General features: G+C 34.4%; 3 protein-coding genes across 5 annotated transcripts; all 3 read left to right on the forward strand.

The window, feature by feature from the left end:
* The first annotated feature begins 430 nt into the window (after positions 1-430).
* Positions 431-5,471, forward strand: LOC145603001 (uncharacterized). 2 transcript variants are annotated; one of them, XM_081659140.1, is made up of 9 exons: positions 431-612; positions 703-777; positions 1,316-1,402; positions 1,757-1,813; positions 2,559-2,651; positions 4,089-4,161; positions 4,252-4,327; positions 4,781-4,871; positions 5,086-5,471. In XM_081659140.1, exons 1-9 carry the CDS (start codon positions 562-564, stop codon positions 5,203-5,205), a joined length of 723 nt encoding a protein of 240 aa, XP_081515266.1. In that variant the 5' UTR covers positions 431-561; the 3' UTR covers positions 5,206-5,471. The 2 variants fall into 2 exon arrangements, with proteins under 2 accessions (XP_081515266.1, XP_081515271.1); XM_081659145.1 differs by lacking the exon at positions 2,559-2,651.
* Positions 5,472-6,548: 1,077 nt separating this feature from the next.
* Positions 6,549-12,222, forward strand: LOC145602953 (peroxisomal membrane protein PEX14-like). Of its 2 annotated transcripts, XM_081659094.1 has the most exons (13): positions 6,549-6,723; positions 6,831-6,916; positions 7,949-8,190; positions 8,368-8,413; positions 8,536-8,717; positions 8,921-9,107; positions 9,195-9,284; positions 10,397-10,467; positions 10,561-10,600; positions 10,686-10,744; positions 10,868-10,912; positions 10,988-11,056; positions 11,334-12,222. In XM_081659094.1, the coding sequence occupies exons 2-13, from the start codon at positions 6,862-6,864 to the stop codon at positions 11,721-11,723; spliced, it is 1,476 nt and encodes a 491-aa protein (XP_081515220.1). In that variant the 5' UTR covers positions 6,549-6,723; positions 6,831-6,861; the 3' UTR covers positions 11,724-12,222. The 2 variants fall into 2 exon arrangements, with proteins under 2 accessions (XP_081515220.1, XP_081515227.1); XM_081659101.1 differs by having other exon boundaries at positions 6,549-6,916.
* Positions 12,223-13,630: 1,408 nt separating this feature from the next.
* Positions 13,631-19,160, forward strand: LOC145603020 (UDP-rhamnose/UDP-galactose transporter 6-like). Its single transcript, XM_081659154.1, has 6 exons — positions 13,631-13,771; positions 14,260-14,494; positions 15,475-15,659; positions 15,740-15,940; positions 17,732-17,893; positions 18,674-19,160. The coding sequence occupies exons 2-6, from the start codon at positions 14,365-14,367 to the stop codon at positions 18,983-18,985; spliced, it is 990 nt and encodes a 329-aa protein (XP_081515280.1). The 5' UTR covers positions 13,631-13,771; positions 14,260-14,364; the 3' UTR covers positions 18,986-19,160.
* Positions 19,161-19,900: the final 740 nt, after the last annotated feature.

The following is a 19,900-nucleotide window of genomic DNA, read 5'->3' on the forward strand; positions in this document are numbered from 1 at the left end:
CAACGGGTTGTGGATGTTTATGAACACCATTTTACACAATTAAGCACAAGTCTAATATGTGGTTTGTGTGCGAACTCATCAATACATACAAAATACTTCGTAACTACTTCATAGTTAAGTATTTAAGGGATTCATCAGTCAAATACGTATCGATATGAACCAACACATAGATTGAAATTTGCGTGAGCCTCCTTCGGGAAAATCCAATAAATTACATAAGGATGTGTTAAAATCAATTAAGGATGTGCCAAAATTATTTTCCTTTTTCTTTGTTCCATGCCAAAGTATTTTGTAAAATCACGAGACAGGCTGACTCGACTCGGCACAAAGGCTAACCTGAACTAACCCGACCCCTGTCCATAGGGGGAAGCTAAACAAATCATTAACCTGGCAGTTTGGCGCCTACTCTCACCGTCTTTAACCTTTTACTTTTTTAGACTCACAGGCATTCTTCTGCACTTTCGCCACTCTCCCTCCTCTCTCTCAGACCAAAACTTTTCCCGCGCCAAAAAATCGAAGTTGCAGTTCCATTGCAAATTTGATATCGAAGAACACTGAAAAATGGAAGAGAAAACATCTACTACACCCAAATCCTTAATCAATCAAACTGTTGTAAGTTTATCCCTTTATCATTACTTTCGTCCACTTTCAATTCAATTCAATTCTTATTCTAATCTGTCTCCTCTATTTTGTCCTCTTCAGGTTCCTGGTGATGTAGTCTTGGATCTCTCAAAAATGGCGGAACTTACCATTAAACTCGGGAGTGGTCTTCGTCAGGTCAATTAATTTTTTGAGGGTTTTAGGGTTTATGTTTGATTCAATTTTTTTCCTAGGGTTTCATTTTTGGTTTCTGTTTGAGGAGTGGGTGATTGGGTAAATACCCAATTCAATTTGGTTAATTGGGTGTTAATGTGATCTCTTTAGTGCTTGATTACTGATTATTTGGACTTAAGAAGATATTTACAGTATTTGTAATTTGATTGTATATGATGGAGTTTTCCGGTATTTTTATCGAATTTGGTTTTAAAGAAGAAAATTTGAAATTGTTAATTTGTACATGATTGGAATAAGACACATATTGCTGTAATATCTTGGAGCTTTTGGTCTTTTTTTATGCATAAAGCTCTCCTTATACTCTGCAATCTAATTTGTAGTTTATAAGGAGCGAGTCGTCTTACTCATCTATCACACATTATATTGATACTCACAAGGCACAACGTTGTCACCGTAAACGGATGAAATTGAGTGGCATTGGCTATTACTAAGAAAGTTTGCTGGTTGTTGATTTTAGCTATGTTGTTTGAATGTTTATCAGGATGGTGATGTAATATCTGTCACGAAAGCTGGCAAATTGAGATTCACAAAGCCTAATAAATATTGGGTTGAAGGCTCACATAAAAGGGTAAGAGCAAGGCTTTCTTTTTTCTTTATATACTATGGACTGTGATTGAAATCCGAGTAGTTTGGACTATGATGAGTAATAATGTCTATAACTTCTTCAAGGAAATCCAATTGATATGAAGAATTATTAGCTAATTGTTGTCAATTAAGCTTTTAATACAATATGTGACTGATGTTGTGCATATGTATGTAACTTATGGTTCCGTATCACTGATCATAGCTTTTACATGAATGGTTATACACTTTACTCCTTAATTTGTTTGGTCAGCTTTGATTAATTACACAACATTGTGCAATGCGGCGCAAAAATGCATTATATGATCATAAAAGCTCTTGATTATCTCTTTTTTTGCAGTATGTACCGTGTGTGGAGGATCATGTTCTTGGCATAGTGGTGGAATGCAGAGCTGATGTAAGCATTTATCTCTGTTTGCTTCATCCCATTCTTTTGTTACTAGCTATCAGTTTATATGATGTCCTTGTGCTGTTGACTTTGGTATTGTCGAATTTTAACCTTTTCTAAATTCTTTAATGAAAATTGTTACTCCTTGTGCCCTTAATATTGATAGTATAAATGAGCGAGCAATCTGACAATTAAATCCAGATAGAAATTGATTATTGATAAGGATCATATGCTGAATTTGCAATATTCTTTATTGAAGTATGGAGACCTGACCATACTATATCTCATGTTTATCTTTATAAAAATTGAAGTTGAACTAAAGGCACTAAACTTATTATCAATGTTTTATTTTCTACCAGAGGAGAAGATTATGGTTTTTTCCTTGGGTGTCATTGTTAGCATTGATTTGCTATTTATTCAGCAACTTTGTTGAAAAAGACAATTTTGATGGACAAATTGCTTGAATATTAGAACATTGTAAACTGGTGGTATAATTTTTTTTTATTAGCAGTTGATTTTCTTCTTAAAGCAGTTGCAGAAAATGCTTCCAAAGGTAGTCTTATCATTATAATGTATGCATCATTCCCTTATCTGGCTGATGTACCTCTTCTGAGAAGTTTTTTTTTTTTTTTTTTTTTTCCTTCTAAGTTTTTTTTTTTTTGAGAACTTCAACATTGCTCTTCCCTTAAACCTTATAAGACTGGTAAATCTATATGGAGTTAAATGTGTTGTCTTTTGTTCCTGTTATGTGCAGAACTTTCTTGTGGACATCAAGGGACCCACATTGGCAGTTTTGCCTGTGATGGCTTTTGAAGGAGTAATTAGGCGTAATATTCCAAGGTTTGAGGTATGAAGGCTGAATACCTTTTGGAGTTGTAGAAATTGCTTTCTAAGAACTGCTCAAATAGTCTCTCATTCGTCAAAGTACCTTAGGGAATCTTATAGGGTGCTTAGAACTGGTTTAGACCAATGTGGACCAAGTAGTGACCAACAGAAACTGGTCTCTAATTCTATAGATATATTTTGATATCTTTGTATTTACTCATTCCGTGCTGCTACTGTGAATAAAGCTTAAATGTTTCTGGAGGTAGGCGGTGCATGTTACTTAAGCACTAAATTTTTAGAATAAGGAGAAAATCAGGCGGATAAAGATGATGATGGTGGATTACAGTAGAAAAATTACAACCCAGTCCTTTGAGTTGTTGGACACTCTCAAATTAAAAGCTATATTATACAAAATGGAATTGCTCTCTTTATTATCTGCCTACTTCATCCTTCTCTAATCACCTCTATACATTCTGATTTCTTTTCCATATGACAAACTCTCTGTCCCCCTTTTCCTTAGCTAACCCTAAATGAATAATTTGCATTACCACAACCGACCTTTCCCTTTAGGCTAGTCTATCATACTATAGTTTGGTTTAGTCAAGTTCAAGCTTGTTGTTTATTGTTTATTTCTTAAATCCTAAATGAACTTTGACTTGATTGACTGATTAAGTTGTTAAGGATCTGATGTTGTAGCAAACCTGATTTTCGAAGTCGTAGTTTATTGGAGGGACCCTACTTTTCTTGACGAAGTTTACGACATAACTCACTCTTAACACAAGAAAACTCTTTGAGGACCATTCCAGTGTTAATTTATAATATTATAAATTTTGTGACCAAATTTTGAGGATGTCACTATACAACATCCTGACAGTTGAAATTCTTGCCTTTGATGTTTTGGATAACAGAGCAGTGTGATGATCAGTTACCATGGTCTTTATTTGACTCGTGATTGACTATCAAATTTGTGAGGATACCATTGTGGAGAAAATTGGGATGCTTTGAGATTGAAACATGAAGTGCTTTGCTTAGTTGTAACAATGTGCATTAGGCGTGCCTAGGTGCAACGCCAGTCAGGCGTGAAAGCTGGTGCCTTAGCTCTGCCAGGTGCAAAGTCCAACTGAAGGTGCGTGCCTATGCACTTTTTTCTAGGCTGCTTTCTGCGCCTTGGCACAAGGCACAGTCAGGCACGAGAGCTGGCATTTGGCTCTGCTAGGCGCAAAGACCTACAAAAGGTGCATGCCTATGCACTTTTTTCTAGGCTGCTTTCTGCGCCTTATCTTATTAGGCGACAATAGGTGAGTAAGAACTACCAAATTATACGATAACATAGTCTATGTAGATGTTGAGTGTGCTGTTAGATTGTGAAGCTGCCTTCTGATATGAATATTAAAAAAATACTTTACATCCTTCCCTTGTTTTTCCTTCTGTTTTGATCAGTCTCTGTTTTCTATTTCAGATTGGAACCTTGCTTTATGCTCGTGTTGTTAAGACAAATGCTGGCATGAACCCAGAGCTATCGTGCACAGATGGTGGGTTCTGGTCATTTCAAGTTTACATGCATTCAGCTGAATCAATATGATGCGACTTACTTATTTCTGTTATTTTGTGTCTATATATAGCAAACGGTAAAGCAGCAGAATTTGGCCCACTTAAGGAAGGTTACATGATTGAAACATCAACTGGGCTTTCACGAATGTAAGCGCTTTCTCCTTCCCAGTCAATTGTGTTGATTCATAATTTGGTATTATGTCCTTTGTATTGAATTTAAAAATTTCCTTACCAAAAAGTATGTAAAAAATGTAATTTGCCATTCTTATTAATGCTTGGTGAGTTTGGCTGAAAAGTCAAAATAATATTGGAATATCACAACATTGTATGAAAGTAAAATATGCATGCCAAAAATTGCTGGCAATCAAAAACTTGAAATCTACGTAGTATTACTTATGATAAAATAAAAGAATTTCTTTCTATTAGTAGATAGACATGTTATTGTCTGAATATTATCCGATAAAGATAAATTACTGTCTTAAACTAATTATTTTTAAATTATTCGAGTAAAGATAAAATATTATTTTAAACTAGCTTAAAGTTTGAAATTATTTTGCTCAGCTTTGTTAATTATTTATGCCCTTTACTTTGTATATGTAGGCTTCTGAGTACTCCCACATGCCCAATTCTTGAGGGTCTTGGAAAGAAGCTGTCTTTCGAGATTGCTGTTGGTTTAAATGGCCGAGTTTGGGTATTATTCTTGGAAGATTTCTTTTCTTAACAGCATGCTTTATTTGGCATTGTGGTTGCTGCCATTTGTAGTATTGGATCATTATGGTTTTAATTTTTTCCTATCTTGCTGCATAAATCTTATCGTCTTCTTTTTGGATTTAGAATCTTTCGTTTCTCTTTTACTGGTAGTTGTGGATGTTATCCTGTGGTGTAATATGTCATTTCCATTCCAGGTGAATGCTGAATCTCCATCAACAGTGATTTTGGTTAGTAATGCAATCATGAAATCAGAGTCTCTAAGTGCCGCACAACAAAAGATTACTGTAGATAAACTGCTTCAGAGAGTACAATGATCTGCAGTATTGATAAAGATAAGGAGTATTTGTCATGTCATCCTTACTTTTAGTTACAAAATTGTGTTAGGTTTGATTCTCCTCTGTTTTTGAAAGATAACAGGTTCTTGCTTCATCTGTAAAGCTTTGTCTCGGGTTTTGCTTCTGGTAGAGAGGGAGAGGTGGGGTGTTATTATTTGTGGTCTATGTAGAACGAATACTCTGGTTAAATAGATTGTGTTCATCTTTCATATGAATTAAAATTATATAGTGAAATTTTCTTTCAAGTTGCCTCATGGATATCTGAGTAGATGGAAAATTGTTGTAGTTTTTTTTTTTTTTTATTTATTTTTTTGGTTGGTAAGGAGAAGGGATCTATCGGGCCAGAACCTCTTATAGGTCCTCCTGGCCTAAGTTAGCGGGCTAGGCGTGGGTGGGGAGGGAGTAAGGAATCCCCACCCCAAAGTGCCTCTAGTGGGGTTTGATCCCACAACCTCTTGGTTGTGAGATGCAAATGTTCCCACTAGACCAAGCTTTGCTTAGTGGAGAAATTGTTGTAACTTGTATCTGTGAGTAACTCGGTCATTACATTGTTTACTCGTGCAAATATGCAATAGAGCTATGATTTTTGGAAAAGGTACTTTTGGCCTTTGCCTTTGAAGAAAGGCCTTTAGCTTACAACAAGTGAAAATCTAGCTTTAAGGCTTTAAAAAAACGTCCATATGATTAGCCTAACTAAAACTGACCTAATAATACTATAACATACTATTACTAATTAATTAACAAAGTTGGTGGAGATGTAGGGAAGCTTTTTTTTTTTTTTTTAATTATTATTATTGACTTTGAGTTTCAATCAATCAATCAATCAATCAAAGCCTTAATCCCAAAAGTGGGGTCGGCTAACATGAACCAAATTTGATTATTGACTTTGAGTTTGAAGCTTATAATTTACTTGTGCTTGGAATTGGAGGATTTCGACATTGATTTGTGTAAGTATGCAATACTATCCTCTTACATAATGATCATCATCTCCTCCTTACGATACATAAAGTCTTGAAGAAATCACCTTAATTTTACAACAAAAATTGAAGTTTGAATGCAAATTGATTAAAAAGTTTTTGGTTTAATGAAAACATACTCAACTTCTTATAATATATTTGTATGCAAAATTCACATAAACACGTGGAATTTCTCATACAAATATTTTATACGTAGCTAGAAGTACTTATACATCGTGAATCTTATATTTTTGTCGAACATAGATAACCTCTCACCTTTAAACATGCGTTTGGTATAATGCCGGTCTAAACTCTAAAGCACCATTCTTGATATTCCCGAGTCTCGAAAACACATCAATTGACCTTAGCTCCCCCATCTCACAAAAAAAAAGGGATAAACCGAAAATATAATTAAAGACTGTATGAGGGATTGAATTTTGGCGTCTACTGGAAATTTCACACCTCATTACACTCGAAGACCACCTTCATTTTCTCAACTCTTTCCATTTCTTCGTTTTCTTTCTTTCTCGACTTTCTCCCAGTAAGCTCTCTCTTTCTCTCTCCTCCCAAACTATAGCTTTCACAGATAATTTCATGATTCAAGATTTTCGTGTTTAATTCTAAATTTACACTGGAATTTTGTTACAGTTTGATTTCATGATTTGAGGGTTGGTGTAAAATGGCGAGCGAAGCACCCCCATCAAATCCCTCCGACAATAACCCCTCTAATCCAGGTCTTTCTCTATCTTTCTTACTTGTTCTTGATCATTTGTTTGTCAATTTGAAATATACCCAGTTAGATTTTAATTTGATTGAGTAGAATAATCATCCGAATCGTTTGCAAACTACTTGTTCTGCTCGTTTACAATCAGATTAAGTGCTCATTATTCAAGATTGCATGCTCTAATTTCTGGGATTTTGGGAAGTTTTATTGTTGAATTTGGATTGTTGTAAGTTGTTGATATTTAGCTGAAATTAATCTTTTGCTGTAATTATAATCTTGAACAATTCATTTGGTGGGTTGTAATAATTGGTGGGGTTAGTTAATTACGGTATTGTAATTGGTTTGTTTATTGTATATGATGTATTCTATAGTTATTATGCCACTAATGAACATTGGACATTCAAAATTGTCAAATTATATCAAGATTGTGTCTAGTAAAAGTGAAGCATGGTAGAAAGATTTTCATGCTCAGCAGAAAATTAGCATTTATTTAATCGGAAACTGTAATCATCATTTAGTAGGGCCTGAAAAGGAGATTCATGCTTGTAAAATTTTCAGTTTCAGCAGAAAATTAGCATTCCTTTAAAATTTCTCAGTTAGATATCAGAATTCTGGATGATGCATAGCATAACCTGTAGTTTCGCTGTTATATTCAACGCGAATGAAAAACAATTTCTTAATTTGTTCCAAAAAAAAGAAAGTGAATGTGCATATCTTTTGCATTAGCTGTTTGGGGATGAAAATTTAGTGCATCTTTGTGTAATCTTGGACAAAACTACTGTCTGAATTAACACTGCACTTTTATGATCTTGTGTACTTCAAAAGCTCAAAGAATGTTTACTTGGAATTACATGTTATTCATCTAATTATCAGTGTTTTGACATCTAATCAATTATCCTGCCCAATGGAACAAATATAGCATCACTGGGACCTCTTCAGTTTTTCTGACCGATTTTCAGGGATTTTATTCAGTTTGATGTGTGGATGTTGTACACATACTACAGTTGCATATTATTCATATTCCTTTTGTTCACATTTACAGCTCCGGAACCTGCACAATCAGTAGAGAATAAACCCCCAGCAACACCGGAGCTTCCTGCAGAAAATTCACCAAAATCTGTATTTGTAAATTCTCAACCTATACGAGAGGATCAGGTACGGAATGCTATCAATTTCCTCTCTCACCCAAGAGTTAAAGGATCTCCCGTGATTCACAGAAGAAATTTTCTCGAGAAGAAAGGTCTCACAAAAGAGGAAATCGATGAAGCATTCCGCCGTGTACCTGTAAGTAACTCACTTGTAGTTTGTACTGAAATCTTATAGGGAAAGGGTAAAAAGAAAGTTCAAGATGCGTTAGAAAACTTATAGTCCTTGTGTCTGTGTGCACGACTTGTCTTGTTTGTCTTTCTTCGTGGCCCTTTATTGCTTGTCATGTAGCTTGACATTCTGTAAAAAATACAGGACCCATCTCCTGCTGTTGCCAGTGGTCAAAGTAGCACAAATCAAGGTAATATACATTGGTATATATGAGTTTAGCAACCTTGAAGCAGCTTTATAATGTGTATAAATCTAAGAGGTTGTTTGGACATGTCCTACCTTGTGAATTACATGTTTTTTCTATCATTACAGTTGCACAACCAACTCCTGCTACGAATATTCAAGCTCAAGTCCCTCTGCAAGCTGTGCAGTCTGTGGCTCCAGTTCAATCCGGTGTCATGTCGACAATGGCTAGAAGATTCCACTGGTCGCATGCGGTGCTTGCTGTAGGATTTTTGGCCATATCTGGTGCTGGAACAGCTATAGTTTTTAAGGTATGAGTAATTGAGTACTGTAGCAGTTCTTAAAATTTTCAAGTGTCTTAATTCTTTATCTTCTACATTTCCCATTTCCTTTTCCCCTTTGTGTTAGTTAATTTGGTTGTAGAATTTTATTTATTTACGTAGTTGTTATTATTTTTTCTTCTTGTTAGCCTTTCAATATGTTGTTAATAATGTGAGATGTGTCTCATCTGCAGAATTCTCTCATTCCTAGGCTGAAGTCTTGGATTCGTGGGGTTGTTATGGATGAAGATTCCCATGAAGAGGAAACAGATAAAAAACCGAGTTTGGCTGAAGAAGCCACGGCAGCTGCAAAAGCAGCTGCTGCTGCAGCGGCTGATGTTGCAAAGGCCAGTCAAGAATTGGTGATCTCAAAGAATGAGGGTTTGTTACTTAAAGCTTTATCCCACTTATAATTTTCCGTTCTTTTGATTTTACCTCTTCCAATTGTATATCTTTTAACCATCTCAGAAAAGGAACGCTTTGCGGATTTCATGAGCTTGTTGGAGGTGCAAGTTCAGGAGCTCAGGTCAATGAGAAGTGAAATGACAAGATTAGAAGGTGACCTATGAATCTGCTAGAGTTTATTTTGTGTTCATGTTTGGTTGTGAGTTGTTTCTTCTATGTACATGCAAATACCTTATTTTAAATAGTTAGCATGAGAATACCGTGTTTAAATTCTAATCATAATTATCATGTTATGTATAATATTGGAATTGCAAAGACTTTTTCCTTTTGTCACGAGTTAAAAGATAGAATGAGAAGTTGATAAGTAAAAATTAATTTATATTAAGGTTTTAATTCCACTTAATTACTCCATAAATGTTTAGCCAAACAGCATGTAAGAGTTTTTTTGCAAATGTTTTATGACTTTGAGCACTCTTTTTGTTGGATGGCTTCTGTCATTACTCATTTAGAAGCTTAGAACCACTCAATATCTAAATAACTTTCTCTTATCCTTCTCAGGTTGATTTCATTTGTCTATTGTTGTGTACTAAGATTCTAAACATAGTGTGCTACACATTTTGATTGACAATTTAGCATACCAACTGCTTTTGTGCTATCAACTTATTTCTGTACTTTATTGATCTTCCATTGGTCGCTCTTGATTCAAGATTATTAATATATTATTATCATCTCTAGTTTTAAATATTGTTGCTTTCTTCTTTACAAATGACGAGTACTATATTGATCATTGATTCATTGATTCATTGATCACATTCTGAATCTAATGGTGGAACAGAATGTCTTCATGCATAAATTTGTATTCACTTCCTCATAAAAAAAATATCTTTAAACTACTCCAGTCTCCAGCCATCTATGTTCTTTTGAACAAGTTGTTTCTATTGTCCTTGACATCCTCCCAAAAAATTTGGAGACTTTGTGATAATTTTTTTATTGAATAGTTGCTGATCATTAATAGAAAGAGTTTATGCTTTCGCTTTTGCTTGGTGCAAAATATCCTTTAAGCTGATTATTTTTTTATTACAACCTTCACTATGTTGCATCGACTCGTATTAAACTTGGATTTAGTGTTGCGTAGGCTCATTTCAATCCTACATAAATTTGAATATCTATCTGTTGATGTATAAGGATTGTGATGCATTCTTCTATTGCCATATCATCTCATATTGCTGTTCATATTCATTTGCCTTTGGCCTGTCTATATTCAGGGCAATCACACAGTGGTGTGAGAAGCAATGTCAGGGAAGGATACCTAGATGGCTCTAAAGCGCGTTCAGTGGTGAGTTGACACTTGGCCTAGAATTTTGATGTTAAGGTTGGATGAGCTTGCAGTTTTCATATTAACCCTTTGTTTTCTTCTTTACATATTCAGCAACCAATGGGCAGGAATTCTGAATTTGACATGCGATCAGGTGAGGCCATTTTTATGCTTCACTTGTTGATGCTGAACTCTTTCAATGTGCATTTCAGTTAATATGTGTATTTCCTTTCGTACAGTGAGGTCGGTTTCACCACCTGCATCAGCTGAGCCTCCTCATCCAAAATCCTATGGGGAGGTTTGTTTTCTTTCTTCTTCTTATGCATAAATTGTCTCAGCATAGTGTGTTGTACTCCATGCAGAATTATTATTTTTCTCCATTTACCAACTTCTGGTTATTAATTCTTGATTATTGTTGCAGATCATGGCTATGGTGCAGAGAGGGGAAAGACCACCTAATGTCAGAGTAAGTGAATATCATATCACTACATTTTTAACAACTAATTTGGATTTTAGTCTTATTTATTGGCTTAATCTTCAGGAAATTGATGATCAACCCCCGAATCCTAATCAACCCATATCAAACCCAAATCTGGCTCCTAGAGCTAAGGTATTGAAATTTGATATAATTCAGTTTGCTTCTTGACAATCTCCAAGTAATTATGCTTATCATCTCATAAACATATATTATCACATGCTTCAAATATTTTTTTCTTTGACGGTTGATGCATAAATTGCTTCTGTATGTTTCTTATGTGAGGAATTTCAGGAATATGACCAAGGGTGAATAAATGTCAATGCATTTGAGTTTTTGTAGTTGGATTAATTGAAATCTAACTGTTAATTGTTTTCTCCCTCTTTTTATCACCTCGGTGCTATGTAATTAGCCTTGGGAAGGTGGTCTGCCTCCTAACTATGAGAATCCCGCGCCTTGGTATGATAGCTGGTGGAAGCAAAAAGATAGAATGGCTGAATCCAGAAAGATGGAGGACAGTAATCCTGTACATGAACGCAGGTGGGTCCCACCTCAACCTCCATCTGTATCAATGCCAGAAGCTGCTGCAGCCATTCGACAGGCTAAATCAATTCCAAAGGACTTTAATCTGGGGGCTGACAAAGCACCACAGCCTGTGGAGGGGCTTGATGAGTTGCAGAGAGTTACACAGTTGTCTGAAACTGTTGGTAAATTAGATTTGAATCTAGAAGGGGAAAGATCAGAAACATTCTCTAGTGAGATTCAAGAAGAGCAAGAAGAAGAGCAAGTTACTGAGATGTGAATAGAGAAGCAAACAGATGGATTCTAAATCTTACCGTATTCACATGTCTCAAGTGCTTAATATGTAATGTGGAGCACAGAGTATATCAAGAATAACAGATTGGTGACTACCAAGTAATTAGTATACTGATGTATCCACAGTATAGGGTTATGCATTCTTTAATATAGTTCAATCAAAGATTTCCAGTGGATCATCTTCGTTGCAGTCACTCTACAATACGAAATAAAAAGATAATATGCGCTTGGATTTTGATTCCTCTTGGTTTTAGATGGATGACCAAATGTAAGTCGATTTTATGATGAGCAAATCATCCAGGTTTCATCTTGTTAGGACAATTCCATTGTTGGCTCCTAGAATTGTCTCTTCATTGTCTTTACTTCATTTGATTGTGGCTTGTCTAGCTAGAATCGAAATTCTTAGGACACGGGCTCAAGTAAATTGTTAATAATGAACAGATGTCTTGAACGATTATTTGTCAAATTCTACAAAGTTGTCTCTACTTGTACATATGATCAAATTATAATAATTAAGTACAATATGAGGTTGAATTATAATTTGAACCTATTTTCATATTGATTATCTAAGACTTTGACAGGATTATGAGGCATTTTGTTGGGTTGCCGTTTATGCATCCTTGCACATTATGAAGTGACTCATGGAATGATAAGTCAGAGAACTTGACATTCATCGAAAGCCATCTCACAAACATATGATTTTTTTTTGGAGAGGATCTTACAAGCATATTGTTATTCATATGAGAGTGTTAGAGTTGACTAACCTATAAGTCCAACACGGTTCATATGGCTCAGAGACATGAGGTGGGTTTTGAGTTCACCTAATGAAGAATTGAAGTAGATGAGCAAAAAGATGACTTCAAAGGGGGAGGCAGCAAAGACCATGGCTTGTCTATGGCCAACTTGAGCAGCCTTCCCCACCCCCCTGGCTTAACCACAACTCCACAAGGCTAGCACAAAATAGTTTTTGGGTGGCGGTTTAAACCGATGAAATTTTATCTCCATTTTATTTTTGTTAAAAAAAAAAAAAAAACAGATGAAATTTTATCTAATGAAGTACTTGTATAGTTGTATAATATATACTTATCTTTTGAATTCTAAATTCAAGATAAAGATTATAATAGATTTTCTCAAAAAAAAAAAAAAAAAAAAGTTTATATTCATCTTTGTATGTACATTAGAGTTCTTGAGAGGGTCATGGTTTTCCTTTGTGACAAATTTACATGTGTAGTACCGCTTATCATTATCTTTTATCACCCTTTTAATTTGTTCATATAATTTTAAGTATCGTTTATGTTAATGGTTTTGCTATTCTTAACATATACTTTGTTTTTTGATTCCTACTTAACATAAAGGTAAATATTAAGACTAGAATAGACCCGGTTTACAATAACTTATTGTAGACCTAACCTAGTATACCATACGAATGTGATTATATCATACGAAATATGATTATATTATTACAAAAGTGATTATATCATCTTGAAACTATTATGTAAATGTATCACTCAAAAAGTGAATTTATCATTATAAAAAGTATCAAATAGTAAATTACATCATTCAAAAGATGATTTTTAAATTTTATCATCCTAAAGATAGTTATATAATCTCATTAAATGGTTTAATATGAGATCAAAATATGACTCACAAAAAGATAATTATATCATCTAAAAAAGTGATTATATCATTCAGAATGTGATTATATTATTTGAAAGCGTCAAATTTTGGGTCTACAATAATTTATTATAGACCGAAAAACGTAAAACCTGACTTAGATTAACAAATAATATCAAATTATCAATAGATTTTTCATAAATTATCATGTGTTAATGTGTCGAAAATTATTTTATGCACTTGATAACATAGTTTGGTACAATAAAATTAATTAATTAATAAAACTTAAAAAAAATGGAAACATTTATCACTTCTAGTGATACTCGTAACTGACCCTCTTCTCTCCATCACTCTCCCTCCCTCATTCCAGAAACTTCCTCTTCAATGGTTAACACCATTGCAATTGAGCTTGTGCTTGAGGTGATTTTCTCTCTCCTCTCTACTTTTCCTTTGATTTTCTAAATGTATTTCTATTGAGTTAATTTTAATTTGATTTGTAAGGTTTTGAAATTCCAGAAATTCTATTGATCCTCATTGTTGAAATTGATTAAATTCTAGGGTTTTCCTGAGATTTTGGTTTAATTTGGGGGAAATTTAGGGTGATAGGGTTCTTAGACCTTTTATGATGATGAAAATTTCCTAAATTTTTAGTGCAACGTTAAATCCCGTAAATCACATGTTCAAGTTTAATTATTTGTTATATGTCGTTTAAAATATCAATGCACTATTACTTGTCGGTTATGATCGTGTATCATATAATTGTTATGAAGAACTGAAGATACATTATTGCATTTTGATGCCACAAGTGTTACTATGCTAATTATTAGTAAAGCATGATCAATGTAGTACAAGTATGAGTTTTCGGAAATTTTACCGTAATCTTATGGTGTTACACTCTATTTTTGCAGAATAGTGTTATATGAAGAGGCTTGTTCTGGCACATGGAATTTTGCCAATTTTTTAACAAAGCTGTGGGCTGAGGATTTTATAACTTGATATTTTAATTTAGAGAGATGGCTGCAGCTAGCAAGGCGGATACGAAAGCTGCAGTTGACGCGGCTGCTTGGATGTTCAATGTTGTTACTTCGGTGGGAGTTATTATTGTTAACAAGGCGTTGATGGCTACCTATGAGTTTAGTTTTGGTTAGTAGTTCCTTTATGTATCCTTCTTATGGTGAAATGAATGAAAATTTTATGAAGTTTGCTTTAGCAATATCGTGATGTGTGTTTATGCGACTGCAAACTGTATAATATTGGTGTTGGGATATGTTCATATTACAATTGAATAACGGCATTTATCAAGGCAAGGAAGTAAAAGTCCTGCTGCCTTATGATATCGTGTTTCTAACAACTAACTGCTTAGATGTGAACAAAACTATTAGTATGACATTTGTACGTGCTCAACACATGTGAAAAATGCACGTGTGACCATCAATTGAATTCTAGTCTGAGATTATTTGCTGTTCTCAATATCGAATTGTTTGGCAGGTGTTCTATTTGTGACTTCTCATACACATGTATTCTCATAAATGAACACTCTTGTACATGCATTTTATGAAAAGACAAAGCTTTCGGTAGGGTGGAGAAATTGGATTTGAAGTTCATTGACATCAATATGGATGTGTTCAAACTTCAGAGACTTGTCATGGTTGAGCTATCTGTTATGGTAGAAGTACATCATATTAAAAGGAGCATTGCGTGTAAGAATGTGGTTTCATGAAGATATTTTTTTAATGATGATTTATCAGTAATGTTTGAGAAATGAGAAGGCACTGTTGGAGCTTTTGGAAAGATTTGTTTGTGGAGTGTATTACCCTAGAGTGTCATTATTTCTCCTGTTTTTCAAACCCATTTCACTTTTCTGTAATAGGCCATCTGTTTATTGTCATTGTATATGCTCTTCCATGCTTACTAGATGCTTTATTTGAGTGAGAGAATATGCAAGCTTCTGGTTCTTGTTCTCCTCTTTCTCTCAACCTCTTAATTTCTGACAGAGTCAATGGTTCAAGGTTCATGTTAGCTGCCTATATATTCATGATTTTGCATATATGTTATATGCATTTCATATTTTCGTATCATCATTTTCCTTTCATTTTAATGACTTTATTAACAACATTTTGCAGCAACAACCTTGACTGGGTTGCATTTTGTTGCCACTACTTTGATGACGATCGTTCTTCGCTGGCTTGGATTTATACAACCTTCCCATTTACCTCTGTTGGAGCTGTTGAAATTTGTCTTATTTGCTAACTTTTCAATTGTTGGCATGAATGTTAGTCTTATGTGGAATTCAGTAGGTTTTTATCAGGTGAGAGATCAGTTAGGTTATATCTTCTGTTTTTAGTTCTCATATTATTCCTGCAGTAAACTTAAGCTTTTAATTCTCAGATAGCAAAGTTGAGCATGATTCCTGTACTGTGCTTTTTTGAGATCGTGTTTGATAGCATGCGATATTCCAGAGACACCAAGCTCAGCATTGGGCTCGTGCTGATAGGTGTTGGTGTCTGTACTGTTACTGACGTGAGTGTAAATATGAAAGGTTTTGTAGCAGCATCAATTGCAGTGTGGAGTACTGCTCTGCAGCAATATGTAAGTTCAAAATTACTTCCATTGCCATGTAGTCTCCATCAACAGTTAAGGACAGTACATACTTGTGGTTTGATGCTTGATATGTGGCTGTATAAATGATGTTCTTTATATTTCTGGGATTATAAAGACTTGATGAATGCAGAGTTTTCTCTGACTGTGACCTAGCCATGTTGATGGTTTAAAATTTTGATAGGGTATTTGATTGTATTTACTGGATATATATATATATATATATATATATATATATATATTCTGTTTTAGGCAATTGAGCCATAAGGACAGGCGACACAATCTGTTCACAACAACTCTCTTTGAGTCCTGTGTTCTGTTTGGATATGGTACTAATGGTAGTGCTCTATGTTGTATACATCAGAAAGAGGATTATAGTCTAGAGTCATGTTTTGTAATATGTATGTAGCAAACTGATTCAGTGGAAAAGCCAGGATTAATCTGTAGAGGCAGTAATTCTGCTTTCTCCTTTTTCCTTTCATATTGGCAATTTGTTACAATGCAACAAAGTTCTAGTTCCTTTAGATGTATGGTTTCTTTTCAGTGATTGGGCTCTAACAGATTTGTCACACATCAGCTTAGGAAAGTCTTAATGATTTGACATATTTTAAGTGAAATTGTTTGCTTGGTGATATGAACAAAAGATTGGGGTGGTTGTTATTGGTTTTAGTTGAAGCTGATTGGGAATTAATCAGAGCTTTTATACAGCTTTTTAGCTGGAAATGGTGATGAAGTGAACTTTAATTATATGAGGCATTAGTTTATTTATTAATACCCATGGTATTGTATGTCGGTAATTACGTTATGAACTGGCTTAAGGTGAGTGGCGTTATAGGTGATTCAATACTCCAATATTATTCTGTTAGTAATATCTACTCTATCTTGAGGAGGAAGGTAGTTGGAGACTTGGAGGTGAAGGAGAATCGAAAATGCTATAATAAGGGAGAGTATGAAAAGAAGAGGGCATATAGAATATTGCATTGATAGCTTGGTAGCCTTGGTTTGTTTAGCTTTTGGGAGTGATAAGGCCACTCAAAAACATGATATTCTATTCTCAAAAAAAAAAAAAAAAAAAAAAAAAAAAAAAAAAAAAAAAAAAAAGATATTCTATCCTTTTATTTCTGCAATTCCAGGATTTTCAATCTAAATCTCATTCTTCTTCCTTTCATTTTTATTGTAGATCTGTCAGTTCATAATATATTACAAGGTTTCAGAAGGCTTGTTTTTACTGGCCAGATGCTTTTGGAATAATAGATTTAATTAGATAGACGGAAGCTTTTGGTGTTAACTTTTTTAACAGATGGCTTTGCAGATTTCATAGCTTTTGTGAGGAATTTCTTTTTTCTCCAAGGCATGATTTATTGGGGCTTATCGAGATGCAGATCTAGTATCGTTTATGCTTGTTCCTATTTTCTGATCTTTATGTTCAATCATTAGATTTCATTTGCCGAAGCTAATCATATGTTGGATTTATAGTAAGTTTTCCACTATCATGTCGACTCATCAACTTGCAGACAATGGACAATAGGCTTCTTGTCAATTAATTTTACTTTATGTTACTCTTAAAAGATAGCATTTTTTTTTTTTATTATTGAAGTATTGGAGCAGGCTTGCATGAGATCTGCTTGTCAAGTCAAGAATGGTTTCTTTTCATCATTTGTATTCCATTTTAGCTTTCTCTTCTCTTATTACTAGGGAAGCTTTGACAGAATGTAGGCTTTCTACCTTGTCATACCTTCTTTATTGCTCTTATTATTAAACTTTATTGTGTTGTGTATGCAGTATGTGCATTTTCTCCAAAAGAAGTATTCACTCAGTTCATTCAACCTCTTGGGCCACACTGCACCAGCGCAGGCTGGAACCCTGCTTCTACTGGGTCCGTTCCTGGATTACTGGCTGACAGATAAGAGAATTGATGCATTCAACTATACTACACCATCTGTGGTAAGTAGACTTTTAATCAGTATTCAAAACATTTGTTTTTTCATTTGAATTTGGAGAGGGGGCCATTTCAAATTTCAATTTCATTGTTGGCGGCTGCTGATGGGCGCTTTCCTTGTCATCCTTCTTTATGGGCTGCTTAAGAAAGCATGCATGTTGTGGAACCTGGCAAGAGTTTCCTTGTAGTTTCATGTGCTCGACTCTATTTGACTAGGATGCCTGTAGCTAATTCCACTGTAAAGTTATGATTGACAGTTTAGTTGGAATAGTTTTATACTAGCTGAAGCTGGACTATCATAACTTGTGCTATGTGCAGTATGTCATACATGTGGCTTTAGGTATCTGAAAACTTCCTTCAGTATTGTGCTGCTGATTTTGTGCACCATTTTTTGCATTTCTTTTTAGTGTATATCTGTGCTTACCTTGCCCCCGGGAATAGTGGGGTACTGAGGTGCTAGTGTGAGACTGAGTTCACAGTCTGATACATTTTCTACTCTGTAAATGTTCCGCCTTTTCTACTTATCCTGCTGCACCTATATTGCAAAACTTTGATGCTCCAAATGCACACTGATCAACTGATGAATAATTTAGGTCTAAGATAATTTTTTACTGGCTCTTTGTACAAGCTTGAAACATCATTTAAATGTTGGAGTGAATTAACGCAGATGTAATATATCCATATTGGAGTAGAAACTGTTTGTGATGTATATCAATTTGTTACTGTCTGCTGATATCAGCTTTTTATTTTCTTATATTCATATATCCATTTCTTGGTTCCTTCAGGTGTTAATTATTCTTTCATGCATAATTGCAATTGGAACAAACCTGAGCCAGTTTATCTGCATCGGTAGATTCACAGCTGTGTCCTTCCAAGTACTTGGCCATATGAAGACCATCCTTGTTCTAATTCTAGGGTTTGTCTTTTTCGGGAAAGAAGGTCTGAACTTACAGGTGGTAGTAGGTATGATGATAGCTGTATTAGGGATGATCTGGTATGGAAATGCCTCATCAAAGCCCGGTGGAAAAGAGCGTCGGAGCCATACAACGCCCAAGCAAAGACATGGACAAGATTCCACAGATGATGAAAAAGTCTAGTAAAAAGTTCTATTTATACAAAGCCTCGACCATCATCAAGTACATAGGATGAGTGAGATTTCCGGTTGCTTTATAAATTTAGATTTCTGAGGAAAAATATTTGTCAATTATTAATTTTTATTCTTTAATAGGCTCATTTATTTTTACTTTCATTTGAAGGAAGTCTTTCTTCTCAGATCAGGTTTGATCCCTTGTACAAATTACAAAGTACCAGACTTTAGGTTTGTTATGATCTATGACATTTTGTAGTCAGCTTCTCTATTTTTTTCCACTCCATATTTCTGGGGATTCCATTTTTTTTTTTTTTTTTTTTTTTTTTGGTTTTTTCCATTAAAAAGGGCTAATCATTTAGCTGTTTACCTTTTGTTGACTATTTTTTTACAAAAAATAAAGCATATCAATATTATTAAAGAACACAAAGTCTTATACAGGTTAGCCACATGGTGTGGCCACCTCACATAACCACATACAAGACGATTAATTAAGTAATAGGGAGGTTACAGTGATGAGTAAATGGGATTACCTTAATGAGTATGTAGGTTACTTAAATAATAAATAGGGGTTACTTCCTAAAATAAGTGGAATTATTCTTTCATTTTTTAAAACAAAAGAATAAAAGTTATTCGAATGACCAAATAGAGTTACTTATTTATAAATTACTTGAATTCACTTGTATAATGAATTTGGATTACTTTTGTGGACAACATGAGGTGAATTTGGGTTACTTTTATGGACAACATGAAGTTATTCTTATGAAAAATTGAGTTCATGGTTTAAAAAAAAAAAAAAAACAATTCATTGCTCAACCTACACTATATTGTCACTAAAGTATATTTCAACATTTTTGATAAATATATTTTTTTTATCAATGAGATAAACTTGTATTTTTTTTCCATTTTATTGTCACAAAATTAT

Source organism: Chenopodium album, chromosome 2 (assembly GCF_948465745.1).
Source record: "Chenopodium album chromosome 2, dcCheAlbu1.1, whole genome shotgun sequence".
Classification (NCBI taxonomy): Eukaryota; Viridiplantae; Streptophyta; class Magnoliopsida; order Caryophyllales; family Amaranthaceae; genus Chenopodium; species Chenopodium album.

Bases quoted from the DNA above. Each gene is read 5' to 3' on its own strand.
- LOC145603001 (XM_081659140.1), top strand. From the start codon at position 562: ATGGAAGAGAAAACATCTACTACACCCAAATCCTTAATCAATCAAACT. The intron at 1,403-1,756 runs GTAAGAGCAAGG...CTTTTTTTGCAG, and splicing joins TTGAAGGCTCACATAAAAGG to TATGTACCGTGTGTGGAGGA. The intron at 1,814-2,558 runs GTAAGCATTTAT...TGTTATGTGCAG, and splicing joins TGGTGGAATGCAGAGCTGAT to AACTTTCTTGTGGACATCAA.
- LOC145603020 (XM_081659154.1), top strand. From the start codon at position 14,365: ATGGCTGCAGCTAGCAAGGCGGATACGAAAGCTGCAGTTGACGCGGCT. The intron at 15,660-15,739 runs GTGAGAGATCAG...TTTAATTCTCAG, and splicing joins ATTCAGTAGGTTTTTATCAG to ATAGCAAAGTTGAGCATGAT. The intron at 17,894-18,673 runs GTAAGTAGACTT...TGGTTCCTTCAG, and splicing joins ACTATACTACACCATCTGTG to GTGTTAATTATTCTTTCATG.
- LOC145602953 (XM_081659101.1), top strand. From the start codon at position 6,862: ATGGCGAGCGAAGCACCCCCATCAAATCCCTCCGACAATAACCCCTCT. The intron at 6,917-7,948 runs GTCTTTCTCTAT...TCACATTTACAG, and splicing joins CAATAACCCCTCTAATCCAG to CTCCGGAACCTGCACAATCA. The intron at 8,414-8,535 runs GTAATATACATT...CTATCATTACAG, and splicing joins TCAAAGTAGCACAAATCAAG to TTGCACAACCAACTCCTGCT.